This window comes from Rana temporaria, chromosome 6 (assembly GCF_905171775.1).
Source record: "Rana temporaria chromosome 6, aRanTem1.1, whole genome shotgun sequence".
In the NCBI taxonomy this organism is placed as follows: domain Eukaryota; kingdom Metazoa; phylum Chordata; class Amphibia; order Anura; family Ranidae; genus Rana; species Rana temporaria.
Genome location: NC_053494.1, coordinates 75,753,419 through 75,773,464, shown reverse-complemented (window position 1 = coordinate 75,773,464; position 20,046 = coordinate 75,753,419). Strand labels below are relative to the sequence as shown.

Sequence of the window (20,046 nt, the reverse complement as noted above, 5' to 3'; positions counted from 1 at the left end):
AGAACCGAGAGCACCAGAGTCAAAACTCATGGGGGAAGAGATGGGCCAAGAGGGGAAAGTATATGACAAACCCCCTGCACACAAAAAAAAGGGAAAGGGCTGCAAAAAGGCCACTAAAAGAACACAGCCAAGGCTGAAATCTGCCCCCAAACGGTGCTTTAAGCAATTTTTAGATCCACTCCAAGCTTTAAAAACACCAGGACCCTGGACACCGAGTACGTCACTCCATCCCTTCGCACCAAGAGAGGTGCGACGGTAGATCCTCCTGAAGAAGACTACGGTGCCCTGTTGAGATGACCGAGTCAGACCGACCCCGGTCACCTAAGTTGGCTTCCAATAACTATGTTGAGCAAGTCAGTGACTGTACAACAGGAGGAAGTATGGGACCTTGAGACAGAGGAACCTCCTGCCCTGGCAACCGCCAGGGTACCTCCGCTACCAGGCGCCCGATATCAGCGTTCCAAAGACGCCGAGGTCAATCTGGAGCGATTAGAATCATCGGGATCTCCTCAGTCTCCACTCTGTGGAGCGGCCGAGGAAGCAACTACCATGGAGGAACGGCAAAAAATCACTGATACAGATGAGCGGGCCGGGAGATCCATGCCCAGTGAGCTCACCTCCTGCAAGGGAGCCGAAACACCCCAAGCACAAAGACCGCCCTGGTCCAGCATCTGGCGACTCCAGTAGTCCGCTGCCGGCATACCTGATGGTAGACGAAGCCACGGCCGTGGCGTTGTCCGGCTCTGAAACCAGATCGGTCGACGAAAAAAAGGAGAAGCATAGCCTGATCGCCTAAAATAGTAGGACAATGAACAGTAGACAGCACCTGGTATTCCTAGGCGGTCTCCCACCAGGCACTAGCCAGGCCCGACCCTGGGTAGCTACCGAGACCAGACACATACAGGGAGGTGTGGCCGTAGGTCCACGCAAGTCCAGCGACTCAGGGCCGACTGGACCCCCCATTTTTGTGAACCCCCCAGGTTCACAACCCGTGAGCTGGCATCCGTCGTAAACACCGACCACTGGAAGGAAGAAACAACTTCCCGGACCGAAGAGTCGGGGATCTCTGTCACCAACTCAGAGACTCTGACTAGGTGGCGCACAGGAATCTAATGATTTCAGAGACAAGAGATTTTTACCACCTGACAGTATTTCCCCTGGAAAACCAGGTGTGGAACTGGGCATACAGTACCGCCTTGAAGGAGCTACCCACAGGCCCCGAACCAGCAGGCGCCCGAGAAAAGGACCGATTGCGTGATGCCAATACCTTCAGTGCAGACTGAAGAGTCTGCAATTTCTCCAGGGGAAGAAGGACCTTTGCCATTGAGGAGTCTGGATCAACACTAGATACTCCAATGCGAGTGAGTCGGAACCTAGCATGCCCAGGATTTGAACCCTGGGTCGCACACATGGAGGGCAGGCTTGCTGCCACTGAGCTACACCTTCTGGCCTAAATGTTTAACATCCACCCGAATCTTCGGAGGGTCTGAATGGGAATAACCCATCCACCTAGGTCGGAGACAGAAGCTGCTCTCAGAAGAAAGTCGTCCAAGTAGCCAATGAGGCAAAGCCTCGCTGTCCCAACAAAGTTAGGATAAGTGCAAGCTCCTAGCTGAAAACCCATGGTGCTGACGCCAGATGAAAAGGGAGGGCCACAGGCTGACAGAGACCCTTCTCTCATCACGAAGCACAGAAAAAAACACTGACATGCGCAAAACGGGACATGCATGTATGCGTCCCTGATGTCCGAGGACCTCAGGACATCCCCTGGATGGAGCGCAGCTACCACCGAACAAATGGATTCCATGCGGAACTACCCGACGTTCACAAAGGTATTTAGGGCCTGAGGCCCATAGAAAACCCCAAAACTCTCGTCCTGCAGGAAAGGTAAAATTACCCCGCAGCTTAGCAAATCCCACACTGCCCAAGGCAGACCGACGGCCCGGGAGAGGAAGACCAAGGAAAGAACTTTGTTCTGTGGATAGGAGGAAACCCTATCTAGTACTCCGAAGAGACCACCTCGCAGACCCACTGGTCGGAGAGCAGGGAGGTTTCACCAAATTGTGAACCTGCAAGCCGCCCCTCCCACCTAGAGACAGGGAGGGAAGGCTACATACATTGACAGGATTTGGGTGCCCGGCATTATCGGCCTTTACGCACCCAGGGACGGATTAGTCCCCCAGCTGGGCCTTTGATGGCCTGGGAGGGTTGCCCCTAAATAATACAGACACATAGTGTGTATGTATATTATGTAGGTGTATGCACACATGTCTTTGGAGGAAACCGGAGTACCCGGAGGAAACCCATGCAGACACAGGGAGCGACAATGCAAGCTCCAGGCAGATTGGCGTCAGTGTCCGGATTCGAACCAATGACTCTCTTGCTGCCAAGTAATGGAGTTAAGCACTACACCACTGTGTGCATAAAACCATTCTGAAACAGACGCCCTGGATAACAAGGGCGCAGCATTCAATGAAGCATCACAGACCTATATGAGGCCCTGGACCAGCTGGTCCGCTAGCCTAATAACCTCAGGAGAGAGTCGGTGCTCCTCCACTGTCTGGTGCAAAATGAGTTGTATACAGCACTAGGGGTCAGGACTACTCCAAGATGGCCCGCCGAGCGTTCAGAACGCGGCCACAGGAAAATGTCCGGCACAATGTACGCTGCGCCATAGCGCGGGGCTACGACAAATGGGCACCAATGGGAGTTTTCAAGCCAGACCCCCAGCATGGTAAACATGGAACGGGTCAGTATTTCGGATCTTCTATCAGTCAGATCCATACAAGCGGGGGTTCCCGCCCGGCAGTGAGGGACTACAAAAGCCCTCAGCGGGTTTTCTCATTCCGCATCTCAGAAATTATCAAAGGGCACAGAAGGAAAAAACCTACACAGAGTGGTCCGATTTGTGTGATCCAAAAAAGACCGAGCCCTTCGGCGGAAACCCAGCTGCACTAACCAGCTTAGGAGAGTCCCTTGCAGCAGTAAAAAGCGCACCCATAAATGCCTTATTCTTTTTTTTTTTTTTTTCTTTAACTAGGCACCTGGTCCATGGCTTCATAACAGAGCATTCCCCAGGGGATAACAGGGGAAGGGGGCACTCTTTTACCACCCGCCCGCAGTCCACCGCCACCCTGGCACAAACTATGTCCAGGACTGACAAAAACTCTGTGGGAATCCCAGGTGCGAACACCTGCTGTCACCACCAGCATGTGGGGAAGGACCCAGATACTGACTCCAATATTTACATAGTGTGTATTATAATATGCACACCTGTCCATACAAATAGACAAAAGCTCCTAGAGCCCTATTCAGGGCCTCTCACCCACTTGCGGCGCTGACCAGGGGACTCCCTCAGGAGAGGGAGAGGAAAAGAACCGTGAGGTAACTTCTGCAGGGACCTGTGTTTAAACAGGAAAAGCCTCCTAGGGATTTTTTTATTTAAGGATAAGACACAGATACAGCATAAAAAGCAAAACCATTACAGGTGTCACCAATCAGTCAGCGTCTGCTTAAGTATAATAATAAACATCTGTGCTCATCACAGGGCTTTTTAACAGTGAAAAATCCCTCACAGGAAAGCCCAATACAAAAACGAAAAACACAGGCCATATAACACAGTCCCCTCAGGAAGGCCCCCTCCCCCCTGACAGCGGCAATGTTAGCAATGCAGCAAGGGAAAGGAGCAGGGAAGGGAGGAGAAGGGACCCCCGAACCCCAGGAATGGCCAGCCGTACCAACCCACCGAAGCAGGAGGGACTGTACTTACCCGTCCAAGCGAGGACTCGCTGACGCATTCCTGACAGAACTACAACCGAAATGGAGGTAGCTGTCGGCCTGGTCCACTGTGAGTGAGACAACACCACAGCCCAGTCATATGTGGACCTCGGAGTAAAAGCTCACCGGCCCCCCCAGGAGTCATGGGGTATGGCGTGGCAGACCAAGCCTCTTTGAAAAGGTGTGCCCACGCTTGCTGGTCGGACTGAGTAGACTACAAGGATCTACATTATCCAGCCTGTCTCTCAGCCGACAGTTGAAAGAAGATTCGTCAAGAAAAAGTAAAATAAAATAACATTTCTCCTCAGGGCGCTGGGCCCAAAGGGATCCATACGTCCTTCTCCTTGCTAGGCAGAACGAAACTGAGGCTGCAAGCTGCAGTGAGGAGGGTTATGTCTGGAGGGACCGCCCCCTGGGCGGGGCTGTTCAACTCTGTTAATGTAACATGTATTTAACATGTTTTTGCCTAGTCCTCTCCTGTAAACAGGGAACATAACCCACTTGTCAAGATTTAAGGAGCTGTGTCAGTCCATGGACGATAAGAGAAATCCTATTTTCTTTATCGTACACCACGGGACACAGAGCCTCTATTCATTACATAGTGGGACATCTCAGAGAAATGCTCAATGAAGGGTGGGAGAGACAGATCAAGCAGGCCACTAACGGACAAGAAGCCCTATACTGCTGCCTGTAGCACGTGTTGTGGAAATTTAATGAAGATGTATTTAAAATGTATTGTCATAATGGCACCCATTGTTGGTTCTCCCGCAGCCCGCTCTAAAGAGCTGACTGGAGGGGGGGGGGGACTGAGACTGGTTGAGATACACTTCCTGATTTGGAGAAGGGTGTTTGTGAAGTGGGAGTGTCGGCCGGCGAAAGGGCCCCTGTGTCATGCACAGATATTCGCCTGCCGGGTGCATCCACTCTGCAAATGCATTGTCGGTTTAGCAGATATACGCTCCTGTCATCTCTCAGGTGCCTGATCAACACTGTTTTGAGATGTGAGCATACACCTGCAGATAAGCTCCCCTCATCAGGAACTGGGTTCATTGGTTATCGTATTAGTACTGTATCCTATTGTATTATTACTGTATTGTTATTGAATTATTACTGTATCCCTGTCGGAAGGGTTTATGATGTGTTGCCAAATCCAATTTTTGGCGTCTGCAGTGTGGAGGCCCCATGCTGTGTTCTGGCTTCCCATGAAAGAGGTCACATGCTGTGACATCACTTCCTATGGTCACATGCTGTGATCTCCTCCAATCAGATGTGGTCTGTGAAGCCTTTTGTGGTAATAAAAGGACGCTGAATGGGCGTCGGCGAGAGTCTGGTGAGGATGTCGAGATGAAAACAAGCTGATGGGTGATGGTGTCTTTTTGTATGAATGGAAGGAGATGAATGGTGAGTGAAACTTTTAGCTTAAAGATGGATTATTTCACCAAGACAAAGTGTGTTACTTTTAGAGACACAATATCAGTCTGTGTGCTCTGCAAACAGCCAGATTTTGCCAACAGCATGGCGGGCCAGGACTTTAGGAGTAGATGGGGCCCTTTTGAGCATCATGGGGGGGGCTCTGCAAAATAACTAATTTGTCGTCTTTTTGAAATAATGCTTGAAGTTCGATTGTGTGTGGCTGTTTGTGTGCATGTGAGTATCTGTTGTTTGGAAGTGTGACCATGTGTGGTTCTGTGCGAGCTTGTGAAATCAATTGGATCTGTATGTGTGATTTTGATTGTATATGTGAATGTCTGAATTTTGTATATTGTTTGACCAGATTGAGGCTGCTTGGAAAAGCTACCTTTGTGTACAGTTTGTGCAGCCAGGCATGGCTATTCATTGTGTAAGATGGCCGCTCTTGCCATGTGTTTGAATGGGGGAGGGGCGATTGTGTGCCATGAGGCTCGGGGGAGGGGCGACTAGTGTTGCTGATTCTGTGTGTCTATTGACATTACAACTTTCAGAACAAAGTTACGTATAACATGTTTATAATGCATATGGTAACTGTATATTGTGGATGATTCCTCAGTATAGAGGTGGGATTATTCAGCCTGCAATGTGTGCAGCTGAGCTTTTTGTATTTTCTGAATGTCTTGTTTGTGTGAGGCTGTGTGCTGTAACAGTAAGAAACTGAATGAGAAATGGAGACTGTATTTAGATCATTGATGCAGGACGTGTGTCCCCATGAGATTTCGATGTTTGGTGCGTGTGTAGTGCAGTCTGTCCTGTTTTGGAAAGGTGATTTGGAGGCGGTTAAATTGTTTTTCTGCAAGCGTAAATGGCGCCATTGTGGCCTGGCTGTTGTCAGACATTTTGAGATTCAGTTTAAGCATTACCTTTTGAGTTGCGCTTGCGGACACATGCTAGGGCTAATTTATATACAGGATCTGACTAACCTAACCGGCTGACTTTGCAGTGTAAGAATGGAGACTTGTGTAGCATTTCGTTTTTGGGTGAAAGACTCTGCTTTGCACTGATTTTAATAAATTGTGGGACTGGCATTGACTGCGTTTTTGGTGCACAGCGGTGTACGTTGTTTTTGTGTTTGAATGTTTGGGAGTTTCCCAGGGGGGGAAATTCATTGTTTTTGAAGATGGTATTGTGTGGCCTGCAGGGGGGGGGGGGGGGGGGATTTTTCTCCTTTCCTGAACTAAAAGTGTTTTGTTTTTAAACAGAAAAAAAAGGAGATTCAATTTTGGCTCTTTGTTTACTGCTGTATAATATTTAGGTCTCAAAACTTGTGTTTGACATCCAGGGGAAATATATATGTAGTCCATGGATTTTTTTATGTCATGAACAAGGCAATGAGGCAAGGCTTCCCCCCTTCCCCTCCCCCCTCCCATTATGGAAATAAACCAGTTTTTGGGGTTTTTGAGAGCCGAGCATACAACAGAAGTTCTTTTCAGCATTCATGTATCAGCAGGAAGTTGTGGGAGGAGTTTTGTAGTCTTCTGAAAGATGAGCAATGATATTTGGGTTTTGAAAGGACAATGGGAAAATATTTTGGCATTAAGAGTGTTTTAAAGTTTTAATTTCAGTAGTTTTTGTGAAGTTTTATACCGTAAATACAGGTTTGGGTAGAGAGTAGTAGGGAGGGCATCACCATTACTGTTTGTAACATCTAGCTGCAGGTATAAAGAAGCCAAAATATTGTTTTGAAAAGGAGGATTTCATGGTCTGATAAACATGTTTAAGAGACTTTATATCGGAGACAGGTCGGGCCGTGTAGAATAATCGGAATTCTGTGTGCGATTGTATTAGCATAAATGTGAGGAGTAGTACGCTAACAGCCCCGGTCAGGCCATGTACAATAAATCGGGGAATCCGGGGTCGGTTATGGTAATAAAGGCGCAAACCATAACCGCTCTGAAAATAAAGCGCAGGGTACTCTGGACGCAGAGTTCACCAAAAAAAGCGATTTTAAATTGTCATGGGCAAATGTGCCGTCCATTACAGTGCACCAGACAGCTGCACCGCACATAAGGTCTGGGGCTCCGGACATGAGACCCCTTAAAGATTGACATAGGTGGTCAGAGGGTACAGTAAGGGGTACTCCTTTGGATGGTACTCTTGCTGGAGGTACGAGACCTCAGAATAAAGATACCTTGGATGTAAGTTCAGAAATCTGTAATGATGTGGATGGAGGTGTGGTACACGCTTTGGGTGATCCTCAGAGGCTCATGCCCGTTTGATTGAACTTTGTATGGCTGGTCCATGCAAGGCTCTCGAGCTGCTCACGTTTTTCCCATTGTATTTTCTTCTATTGCTGAAAGAGTGAAGGCAGCATTCCGGCTGGTTTTTTGTTTTTTCCATTTTTGTTTTGGAAACTATGAATATCTCCCCCACATTTGTATCTGAATGTTTGTATATAGTAACGTGAATATGTTCGAACTTACCGCGGCGATCCTCCGACTCGTCGCGGTTACAGAGGGTTTTGTTTGAATCGGTTTTGAAGGAATGTCATTGACAATTTACCAATGTACAGGAATGTCATTTTTGCTTAGAAGTATTTTCAGGTACAAGGAGTTTCTGGAAGTTTTGTACATAGAGAGCAGGTGTATGTAGACAGCTGTACACATGGATAAATATGAGTCTAAGGAGGTGAAAGTATCATAGGCTATTTCATTGTTTCTTTTTTCCTGCACCATGCATTTCTCCCTTCAGTATGTAATGAGGAAGAAAAAGGGGGGGATAAATAAATGTAAAAGTGACAGTTTTTCAAATAACACTAGCCTTTCTAATTCTAACCAAGTTTGTGCCAAGACTGTCGGACTGTCTTTCATTGATAGAATTTGAATTGGCGGATTGGGGGGGCGTGGCCTGTGATGGCAGAGTAGAGAGCAACACACGCTCGTAGAGCTCCGTCCCTCCACCTCACACCCCGCTGCCTATCAAGGGATGTAAGCCGGAGCCCAGTTTAAAGACAACCTTGGTGCCATGTACCTTGGGATGAAGAGGAGAGAGCGACGGGTGCAGAAGATGAAGATACAGCCGGAAATCGATCGCTTCTTCCCCCGTACATGAGCCGCAGTGGCGAGAGAGCTCCAGGCGAGACCACATGACGCGGAAGCAACCAGCGATGGGTCCCATAGGAGTGATTGTAGCGCAGAGACGGGAGCACCCCCAGAGGCGGAGGATTGTGTTGACACCCCAAGGCAGGGTCAAGTGGAAATGGAGAAGGGGGGTCAGAGTGAGCCGGCGGGAGGTGAAGAATCCCAGGGGGTGCAGAGACACGCAGCTGGCGCTGACAGACCCCGGGAATTTTGGAAACCTTGATCATCGAGCTCTCCTCCAGGCCCTACCAACACGCCAAGATATTAAAGCTCTACCAACACGTATGGATATCGAGGAAATGGTGGCTCGTAGAGGAAATGGTGGCTCGTATAGAGGAAATGCACTCCAGAGAAATGAAACAGGTATACTCGGAAATACATTTAACAGAGAGAGTACAGGGAGAAGAGGAGTGGTTGGGGACTCTTGAAAACCGTATAAAGCACCTGGAGCAGGTACAACATACACAAAACATATATGTGTCTTCCATGCAACTCCAGTTGGAGGAATATGAAGACTGTAACCGCCGCCAAAACTTGCAGTTTAGGGGGATACCTGAAGTGATAGGAAGGGAGGCACTGCAATCTACCATTATAGCAATATGCCAACAGCTAGATATCTCCATACCACCTCAAATGTTGGAGATTGAGAGAGTACATAGATCCCTAAGTTCCCCCTCAGTAAATGTGAATCGGCCAAGAGATGTAATTATGTCGTTTTTTTTGTTTTGGCACAAAAAGAAGTAATAAGTCGGAAGCATGGGGGAGGTGGGTGACATAGTACAGGATGGAGCCAACGGTTGAAAATTTTGCCCAACTATCGGAGGCTTGCAACGAAGAGCAATGTTACGCCCCCTCCTGGACATAATAAATCTCTAGGGGTACATACATGTGGGGGTACCCTATCTCTCTGACTGTAAAGAGAAACTCCCATACATTTAATTTACGGCACCCCAAGGAACTCCCAGAACTGTTCTTTCTAGAAACAGAGACCATCCCGGTACCGAACTGGTTGGAAGTAATACCAGGGTTTAGTGAGGGGTAGGGAATTTGAAAAGGGTAAAAAAATCAATGCCCCCCAAGGGAGACGAAGAAACAGAATAAGGAAGACTGTATGAGAGGAATTTAACTACTGGAAGATAAGTAGGAAGGGAGAGGAGATGAACTGCCTTTTCTTCCCCCATTTTTTTTGTTTAGTTTTTCCTTCTCTCCCCCCCCCCCCTCCACAGCACCCAGGGATTAACTAGTGTTTTTTTTTTTACATAGGCCCGTGTACATCTAGATCATATGTATATAAGATGATTTTCCTTCCCCTTAAATTTTTTCTTTTTTTTGGTGGTGAGGGGTAGATGTAGAGCGAGTACAAAATTAGATGTGGTGGTTTTAATTAACGTAAACCGTGCATCTTGTTTAGGTGGGAAAATGTGTTAGGAATTCCTTTTCTTCCAACGTTGCGGGGTAGCCATGGGAGCTCGTTTCGCTCCCAGTGTGGCCAACTTGTTTATGGCCCACTGGGAGCGAGATGCGATCTTTCATGATATGCCTCCCCAACTTCTTTGTTACACCGCAGATACATAGACGATATGTACTGATTTGGGAAGGCGATATGCCCTCTTTGAAGCTTTTTATGTCAAAGTTGAATTCTAATAACTTGGGTATTGTCCTGACTTGGACTGTCTCAAAGGAGCAAGTGACCTTTCTTGACTTAGAGATTTCCAAATCTGGGTCCAGACTGGTCACTAAGAATCACTTTAAAACAGTGGATCGTAATGGCTATATCCCTTGAATTAGCTGCCACCACAGATTGTGGCTATGCAATATACCACATGGCCAATTTGTTAGGCTCCGGAGAAAACTGCACCTTGGAGTCTGACTATTTGGTACAGTCCCAGGAACTGGCCACTAGGTTTGTAGCCAGGCTATTCTATGCCCTTGATTGAACAAGAAATTGAAAAAGTCAGGACTACTGACAGGAAGTCTGATCATACAGGATAAACCTCCCAATGAGGATATAGGAAGAGCAAATTTCAAAATGTTGCTGGATTACAATGTTCAACATAAAACATTTGAAAAAATTGTTGCCAAACATTGGCCTATCCTAAAGGGGTGATGTGGTCCTTGGCCCGGTTCTCCCAGAGCGTCCTCAATTCATCTATAAGAAGGCTCCTTCATTCAGAGATCGATTGGGCCCCTGGAGTTACTGATCCACCTGTCATTCCTCGACCCAAACTATTCGATTTTTTGTCAGGGTTTTATGCCTGTGGCAGATGTGCCACATGTAAACACGCAAAACGTAATGTTAAAAAACGTAAATCTTTTGTCTCCAATGTAACCCGAGTCGAATATCCGATTAAGCAGTTAATCACTTGCTCCACAGTGGGCGTGGTTTACATGCTGGAGTGCGACTGCGGGTTACAGTATGTAGGGTGCGCACCTCACGAGAGTTACACGTGAGGGTGGGCGAACATGTGAGTAATATCAAGCGTGGTATTAAGACCCACAGTGTGTCCAAACATTTTAGAGACTGTCATCAGAGGGACCCCAAAGGCCTTAAATTCTGGGGCATAGAAAAAGTTTCCAGACATTGGAGAGGAGGGCATTATATCCGGCAATTAAGCCGCCGAGAATCTTTCTGGATTTATGAGACGAAGGTTTCTGTTCCGTTAGGTTTGATCTCAACTGTTTATTTCTAACCGTTAATAGTATATTGGGGATTTTATATCTATTTTATTTTTAGTATTTTTTTATTTTCATCAGATCTACTTGGATCCGTTTTTATTGTTTCTTATAGGGATACTAATGTCTATTTTTATCTGTTTTTATCTTACATGTCAGGTATTAATATAACAATATGTTGCAATTCTTAGCGCAGTTTAAGGTATGGGTTATATTGTTTTATTGCATGGCAATGATATCTGTGCTAGTATATTTGCTGAACATGTGGTATTTAATATATGTATATATGGCTGGGTTACTGAGGAGGCGAATGCGGTTGACGTCTTAAACAATCGTTAGATGTTTGTTTTCAAATCATTTTCATTGTGTATTATCTGGCGAATTCTTGTTCTATTGAGTGAGATTCTCATTCTTTTCTGGCTGTGTTTTTAACTAGAAACGCTAGATGGCGCAGGTTGTAGGTAATTTATGCTGTTGCTATGGCAACGGCATAGTCTATATGGTACTGCGGGACGTCCACGTTGATCCCCGCCCCACGCTGAAGAAGTCCCGCCTACTTTGGGACGTAACGCGTACGAGGGGGGAGGAGTCACGTCGAAGTCACCCGCGTTCGCCTGCCTCACGAGACCTACATGCTGACTGTATACATCCGGAGCGCTGAGCTCCGGTACACGCTGTCTGCTACACACTCGGCTGAGAGTGTCTTCAAATGTGAGTGTGTTTTATCGAATATGTTTTAGATTAAAAACTTTTTGCATATGGAGAGCACTAGTCCTTCTCTTTGTTAATTGCTTTTCCGGTCCATGGATTTGGGAGATTGCTGAGTTGTCCTATTGATTACTGGCTTTTTCTGGGGACGCATAGAGCCGGCTCCTTGAATGCTGATACCATCCATACTTTGGAGGATAATTACATGCTTTTTGACCTAGCCACAGGTCGAATCGCTGAGGTGAGAGGCCACCCTTAGCCTTTGGAGGGGGATCTTTCTTTCCTGTGGGTCACTGATCTTAAGAAGATTACTGCACTTTTGTCACCATTGTCGTTGGAGCACTGTTTTGGAAATCTTTTCACTGTGCACTTTATGGACTTTTATTATTATTATTATTAATATTATGACCTTTATTGTTTATAATTAAGTTGTGATTTTTGTATTTGCGCTGCACTATTTATTTATTTGATTTCACTTTGGGATATTTGTTGGATTTTTCCTGCAGTGCTGGCTTGCAATTTATTTAGTTTAATTTTTATTAGGTTATTTTTCCAGCGCTGAATTATTTCACTTTTTACTCAGGAATTCCTTACCACCGGGTTTGTTTTCTTTTTCTGCCTTTGTTTTGGTGTAAAAAGGGAGTGTATATTGGGGAGTTGGGTAGGGGGGAGGGGCATTCACATACTTATAATTTAATATGTATATATTTAAAAGGGTGTGTTTATATTTATGTATTAATTTTTTTTTTAGGCATATGATTTTGTTAATGCTACTTTATAATAGGTATATGGTATGTGTATGTATATGTCGGTATATTATATATATGTATATAGATTCCTATTTCTTCTAGGGTGTTGGGGATAATTGGAATATTTATCATAAAGAGTTCTGCACTTTTTTTTTTTTTTTTGAAGGGGGGCTGCTTTTTTTTTCTTTGAAAGGGGGGAGAGGGACCCTCTAGCCCAAACCTCGTCACTGGAGGGTGGAATAGGGGGCAGTATGTAGGATCAGGAGATAGATGGACGGGTCGGGGGGGGGGGTGGAGGGAGGAGTAGAAGGATAGGAGAGATAACAAATAATAGGTAGACCAGGGGTGCCCAACCAGTGGCCCGCGGAGCCCTCTGATCTGGCCCGCAACCTCCTGCTCTGGGATGGAATAGAATTGAACACTGTAATTAAAGGTCAGTTTATTACTAAAATCACTGGGGGTTATTTACGAAAGGCAAATCCACTTTGCACTACAAGTGCAAACTATGGCCCGGATTCAGAGAGCAGTTACGAAGGCGTATCTCCGGATATGCCGTCGTAACTCATCTGAACAGATACACAGACAGCAAAACAAATGTTACCCGGGGGGTGATAACCCTTCCTATGTTTTCCAAAAAGCTTAAAAATAGATTTTTGTCTGGAGCTACACTTTAAAAAATGTACAATTTCAAAGTTACAAACTGATTCTACTTAACAACAAACCTACAGTCCCTGGGCTAGATTCAGATAGGAGATATGACGGCGTATCTCCAGATACGCCGTCGTATCTCTGAGTTGCGGGGTCGTATCTATTAGACTGATTCATAGAATCAGTTACGCATAGATTTCCCTAAGATCCGACCGGCGTAAGTGTCTTACACCGTCGTATCTTAGGCTGCATATTTACGATGGCCGCTAGGTGGCGCTTCTGTATATTTACACAAGGGAATATGCAAATTAGGTAGATACGCCGATTCAGAAACGTACGTCCGCCAGGGCGCATTTTTTTTACGTCGTTTACATTAGGCTTTTTCCGGCGTAAAGTTACCCGTGCTATATGAGGCGTATCCTATGTTAAGTATGGACGCCGTTCCCAGTGGTCGAAATTTGGAAATTTTAACGTCGTTTGCGCAAGTCGTTCGCGAATAGGGCTGTACGCAAGTTACGTTCACGTCTAAAGCATTGACGATTTGCGGCGTAATTTCGAGCATGCGCACTTGGAAACCTTCACGGACGGCAACATGCGCCATTCGTAAAAAACGTCAAATACGCGGGGGTCACCATTAATTTAAATAAAACACGCCCACATCATCCACATTTGAATTAGGCGGGCTTACGCCGGACCACATACTTTACGCCGCCGTAACTTAGGGCACAAGTTCTTTCTGAATACGGAAACTTGCGCCCTAATTTACGGCAGCGTAACGTATCTTAATACGCCCGCTGATAGATACTCCATTGTATCTGAATCCGGGCCTATAAGTGCAAAGTGCAATTGCACTGAAACTGCACTTAGAAGAGCAGTCGCTGTAAATCTGAGGGGTAGAACCTGAAATGAGGGGAAGCTCTGCTGATTTTATCATCCAATCATGTCCAAGCTAAAATGCTGTTTTATTTCCTTGCATGTCCCCCTTGGATCTACAGCGACTGGACTTCTAAGTGCACTTGTAGTGCAAAGTGTATTTGCCTTTCGTAAATAACCCCCACAGTGTATATATGGGGCATATCTTTTCTTCAGTGGTTACTGGCTGTTTTCAAACTGATCTGCAGGTACAGAGCGGTTATCTGCACTGACCATAGACTTCTGTTATTACCTGCGAGTTTTTGTGAGCTTTTTGAAAGTGCACCAAACCTGCAGAAGATAATAGAAGTCTATTGCAAAGTGCAGGAAAGCCAAAAGTACACTGCGTTGCACCCATGGTGCGGGTAAACCGCAGAGCTTGAGTGTTGTGTTAAAGCAGCCTTGCTCCCCTTACACAGGGGTCAGTTTGACAGCCAGACCAACTGGACCCTCCATTCACCTCTAAGTAGTGGCAGACATAAACCGACTTGTGTCCTAACTCCAATACGATCTGCTAAAAAGTATAGTGGGGCTGTGTCGGTTGTCCGCTCTGCATATGCAGATCAGACACGGACGTGCCATGCACCCCGCTCATTCTGGCCCACGACCGGTTACCAAGTCACTTAAGTGGCCCTCGCTCTTTAAAAGGTTGGGCACCCCTGACGTAGACTAAGGGGAAGAGGGAGTGGGGAAGGGGGAGAAAGACTGGAGCTTTAGGGGATTAATGGGTAGGAAAGTTGATTAGGAAGCAAATTGAGCTCCTTTAGGAAAAAATAAAATAAAAAAATATAAATACAGTAAGACCTGGTAGGTGGGCACCTGGTTAAGCACAACACTAATAAGAAGGAGGGGATTACACTTTCACAGTCACAATGGGGGAATTCTATTGGGGGATTTTTGGGGGGGGGGGGTAAGAGACTTAAAATTAGTATATAGGAACTGACACGGGTAGAGGAGGGAGGGGGGGTGGGGTTTTAAACACAAACACTAGAGAGGGGAGATTGAGGTTTAAAGGCACCAAGGGAGGAATGGGGTAATAGGGCGGAAGGGGGAGAAGACAATATATGTTTTTATTTTTTTTGGTGCACCACTTACTAGAAAGGGGGGTGTAATAATGAGGAACCTAAAGGAGGAAGAAGACGTAGGGAGGAATCGGAAGCGGGGTAAGCGGATAGCCAACCCCCCCACCCGATTAGGAAGATTACTGAGAGACCCTGGATTTTCCGGGCTTGCCTTCCCATCAACCTGATGTCCCTCCCTACGTTTTTCTTTATTTTAATTTTTTACAGAATGGAAGTTTAATTGTTTCATACAGCTTTTATGCTACCAGCACACAAGCACCTCCGACACCTTTAATCTTCTCGGCACGTCGGCGGAAGAACTTGGCTTTTACAATGACTGGCTGCTTGGGGAGCTTGCCTTTGCCGAGCACCTTGAAATAACCGGCATGCACTGCGTCAATGACTGGTGCTGGTCCCTCTGGGTTCTTAGCCTGGTTCAGTCTGGTCTGTTCACTGACCAAAGTCCACAGTTTGTCCAAGTTGATTGTGGGACAAAAATGCTGATTCTTCTTCAGATGGTAATGCCTCATGCCGACCTTACCAAAGTAACCAGGGTGGTATTTATCAAAGTTGATTCTGTGATGATGCAAATCACCGGCATTACCACGACCACCAGGATGCTTTCTGTGTTTGCCAACACGACCATGGCCGTGACTGACGTGTCCACGGAGCTTCCTTGTCTTTCTTAGCTTAGTAGGCATGGCGGCGGCGGCTGCGAGAGAAAGAGCGTTTTTCTTTATTTAGTGTTCTCCACTCCGTTCTCTTTTCTCTCCTTTTGTATTTCTTTTTGGTGGGTTAGGGACAACGTAACTCGCAGAGGGTGGGAGGAAATGCATTAATAAAGAAACGTAAAAATTGTGGGGGGGGGGGGGACCTGCGACCTCATCCCCCCATATCAGAAAGGGGGAAATAAAACCCCTCTAAGGAAATAATGAGAAAATAATGAGGCTGAAAGGTAAAGAAATAGGATTTAACATTAAATATGTCCCTCGGAGGAGTAAGAGACGGACCTGAATTGTATACCCTCCGAGGATAGGGAAGGAAGGATGTGGAAGGTGATGGGCAATGGGGCTGGGGAGGGGGGAAAAGGGGGGGGTGGGGTAGAGGAGACCTGGAGGAGAGCACCTCTGCTATCATAGGTTATGTCCCCCAAGTAGGTTTTGCACCCAAGGGAGCCGAAAGTGGTGAGGTTCCGGAGTGGGTGCCTCTCTTTGGGGGTTGGGTAAGGGTGGGAGGAGGTTAGTTTGGTTAGCAGGGGGAGGGTGAGTTAGAGGGGGGGGGGGGTTTCCTTTTTTTGGGGGTTGGTTCTCTCGCTCCTCTCTACGAATCTAGACCCCCTTATATAAGATGGAAGGTATAAGGGTATCAATGCTAAGGGACTTAATATTCCGGAAAAAAGGAAAATGCTCCTCAATGAACTTAAACGAGCCCGTACGGACATAGCATTTATACAGGAAACTCACTTTAAGGCAGGTGGATTACCATACTTGTAGTATACATTCTTCCCATGTACTTACCATGCATATAACCCAACATCAAAATCTAAAGGGGCGTGTATTTTAATTTTCAATCAAATTGCGTGATCTATGCTGGATAAATGGGTAGATGGAGATGGACGTTTTTTATTTTTAAAAGGAAGTATAGGAAGCGTGAAGGTGACACTGGCCACCGTATACACACCCAATACACATCAAGATGCCTTTCTAATCAGAACCTTAGCTAAACTTGCTAAATTTGCAGAAGGGAAAATGATTTTGGGAGGAGATCTGAATATGCCACTAGATCGTTAGACACATCAGCAGGGTCCTCATCTATACCAGGGGGGACCAGGAGGGGGGTCATGCGGAGGTTGCAAGAGATGCAATTGGTAGATGCTTGGAGATTAATACATGGAAGCGAGAGAGACTATACATTTTTCTCTAACCCGCATCAATTGTATTCCCGCATAGACCTCTTTCTGGTCCCACACTATTTGACAGCAGTAGTGGAGGTAACTATAGGGAATATAACTTGGTCAGACCATGCGCCAGTGACACTGTATATATCCATATCAGGCAAGGCTCCCTCCACGGGGTACCGGTGGCGTCTGAACGAGAGTCTGCTGCAGATACCCGAGGTTCGGAAAGATGTAGAAAAAGAATTGGAAGCATATTTTCGGACGAACGATACACTGGGGAGTGACCCAAGCATGATATGGGAAGCGCATTAGGCAGTAATGAGAGGGATATTAATAAAACATGGAGCTAGAGTAAAGAAGGCACGATAGGCTCAGGTAGTGAAATTAATAGAAGAAATTCGGATATTGGAGGCCCAACACAAAGCAGTGCAGAATATATCGATAGGGGAAGAGCTGGGACATCGGAAGAGACAATTGACAGACCTACTAAGGTACAAAGTGAAGGCAACAATCCAGGCAGGAAGGAAAGTAACATACGAACTAGGAGATAAATGTAGTAAAGTCCTAGCAGGAAAGTTGAAAGAAAAAGGGAAGACAGTATACATACCACATATAAAGGGGAAAAATGGACAACTAATCTCACTCCCCAGAGACATAGCACAAAGATTCAGAGAGTATTATTCCTCCCTTTATAACCTGGCTTCGGTGTCTTCACCTCGGAATAAGGTGGAGGAATACTTATCTTCAGCTCATCTTAGTAGGCTGTCTTCACTAGAAAGGGATAATTTGGAAAGACCTATATCAACGGAAGAGCTTAAAGTAGTAATGAAATTGGTCAAACAAGGGAAGGCCCCAGGCCCAGATGGGTTTACTATCCAGTACTACCAACATTTCTTCCCCATATTACGGGCATATATGATTAAAGTATTCAATGAGATTGGCCGGTCTAGCGCCCTCCGCCCGGAGGCACTCACGGCACAAATCTCGGTGATCCCGAAAGAAGGGAAAGACCCGGCTGAGTGCGGTAGTTACCGTCCAATCTCATTGTTGAATTAAGACTTAAAACTTTTCACTAAACTTTTAGCATCCAGACTTCAACCTTTGTTGAAACAATTAATACACCTAGACCAGGTTGGATTTGTCCCTACCCGGGAAGCTAGGGATAATACTTCTAAGGTTCTAAATTTAGTGCATTGGGCAAGGGAAACAAAAACACCTTTTTGCGGAGAAGGCTTTTGATGGGGCCAGTTGGGATTTTATGGCAGAAGTACTGAGACACATTGGACTGGGGGAACATATGCGAAGATGGATTGCGGGGGTGTATACTACACCCCAAGCATTAGTTAAAGTAAATGGGATACTCTCAGAACCAATTAAAATCTCAAATGGAACGAGACAGGGTTGTCCGTTGTCCCCGTTGTTATATGTTCTCTCATTAGAACCTTTATTAAATAAAATTAGGCAAAACCCAGATATCAGGGGACTACGCATAGGAGACAGAGATTACAAAATCTCTGCCTTTGCAGATGATATGCTGTTTTCTATCCCCAAGTATCATTACAAAATCTGATGAAAGAAATAGAGGAATATGGGAAATTGGCAAACCTAAAAATCAACTACGGTAAATCAGAAGCAATGGGAGTGGTACTCCAAACCGCAATGCAGCAAATTATACAACCTAACTTTAAATGGGTAAGAACAGCCCTAAAATATTTAGGGATACACATACCACCAAAATTAGGAAATATTTTTGAAGTAAATTTCCCTTCATTGGTGAGGACAATTACCGCTCTGATGGAGAAGTGGCAGAAGAGATTCCATTCACGGTTTGGGTGGTGTAATATCATCAAAATAAGTATTCTGCCAAAATTCTTGTATCGGTTTCAAGCAATACCGATACAAATCCCTTCTGCTTTTCTCCATCAGGTAAATACGCTTTTCACCAAGTTCATTTGGGCCAATAAAAGACCTAGGATTAGTAGAAGACGGATGACCCTGCCTAAGCGTTACGGAGGCCTGGCAGTACCGGATATAATCAAATATCAGGCGGTACACTTGGGTAGGGCCATAGATTGGTGTAGGAGTGCTGAAATAAAATGATGGGTAGAACTGGAGCAAGAAATAAGCCGGGTCCCTCTCAGACAAGCACTATGGTACGATGTAACACTACCAGATTGGCTGAAAAAACATCCTATTATAGGCCCGACACTGGCGGTAGGTTCTAGGCTTTGCCAGATGGGTAAACACTCATCAATATACTCGCCATTAAATCCAATACTGGGAAACACAGGCTTCCAACCAGGAATGGAGGGAGGGACATACAAGAATCTCAGAGAGAAGGGATTCACACAGGTCTCACACTTTACACAACTGGAAACTTGGCCAACAGTTGCATCACTCGTGCAACTGGGTGGCCAATTTGTAAAATACTGGCAAGCTCTACAACTTCGCCATTTCTTGACCTCCTTAGGTCCAGTGAGTAGGTACAGAAGGGAACTGACAGTGTGAAAAATATTGTGAAGAACGGGAACCTCCTACTAGAATATTGTCCAAGCTCTATAGGCTATTAATAGCACCCCTAGAAGACTATGAGATACCTGCTATGAGAAAATGGGCAAGGGATATAGACCAGAAGCTCACCCAGGCCCAACAACAAAAGATAATTCACCTTTCTATGAAGACATCAACCTGCACTAGGACTTAGGATTAAACTATAAACTTTTAAATAGGTGGTATTATACACTGGCGAAATTAGGGAGGTTCTACCCTGAAATCTCAGATACGTGTTGGCGATGTAATAGGAATAAGGGAACTTTGTTTCATATATTCGGGACATGCCCTAAGATTAGGAAGTATTGGTTAGAAGTACAAAGGATTTCCCAGAAATTCACATCCTATCAAATATTGGATGACCCGGCTTTCTGTTTGTTACACCTATCACAGATCTCAATAAAGACATACAAAAATTCGATTATTTGTCATATGATGAATGAAGCTAAGGCAGGCATAGCCCAGAATTGGAAAAATCCTAAGTCACCCACGATTGCGGAGTGGCTGTATAGGGTTAGAAA

The 20,046-nt window shown here is 45.7% G+C and overlaps 2 protein-coding genes across 6 annotated transcripts in view; both read right to left on the bottom strand.

Moving 5' to 3' along the window:
- GSPT1 (G1 to S phase transition 1) overlaps positions 1 to 20,046 on the bottom strand; it is a 525,782-nt gene that overhangs the window by 15,813 nt on the left and 489,923 nt on the right. The gene's annotated exons all lie outside the window — the stretch shown is intronic.
- LOC120943568 (60S ribosomal protein L27a-like) lies at positions 15,297 to 15,813 on the bottom strand. The gene has a single exon (XM_040356942.1). The coding sequence runs from the start codon at positions 15,777 to 15,779 to the stop codon at positions 15,336 to 15,338; it is 444 nt and encodes a 147-aa protein (XP_040212876.1). The 5' UTR covers positions 15,780 to 15,813; the 3' UTR covers positions 15,297 to 15,335.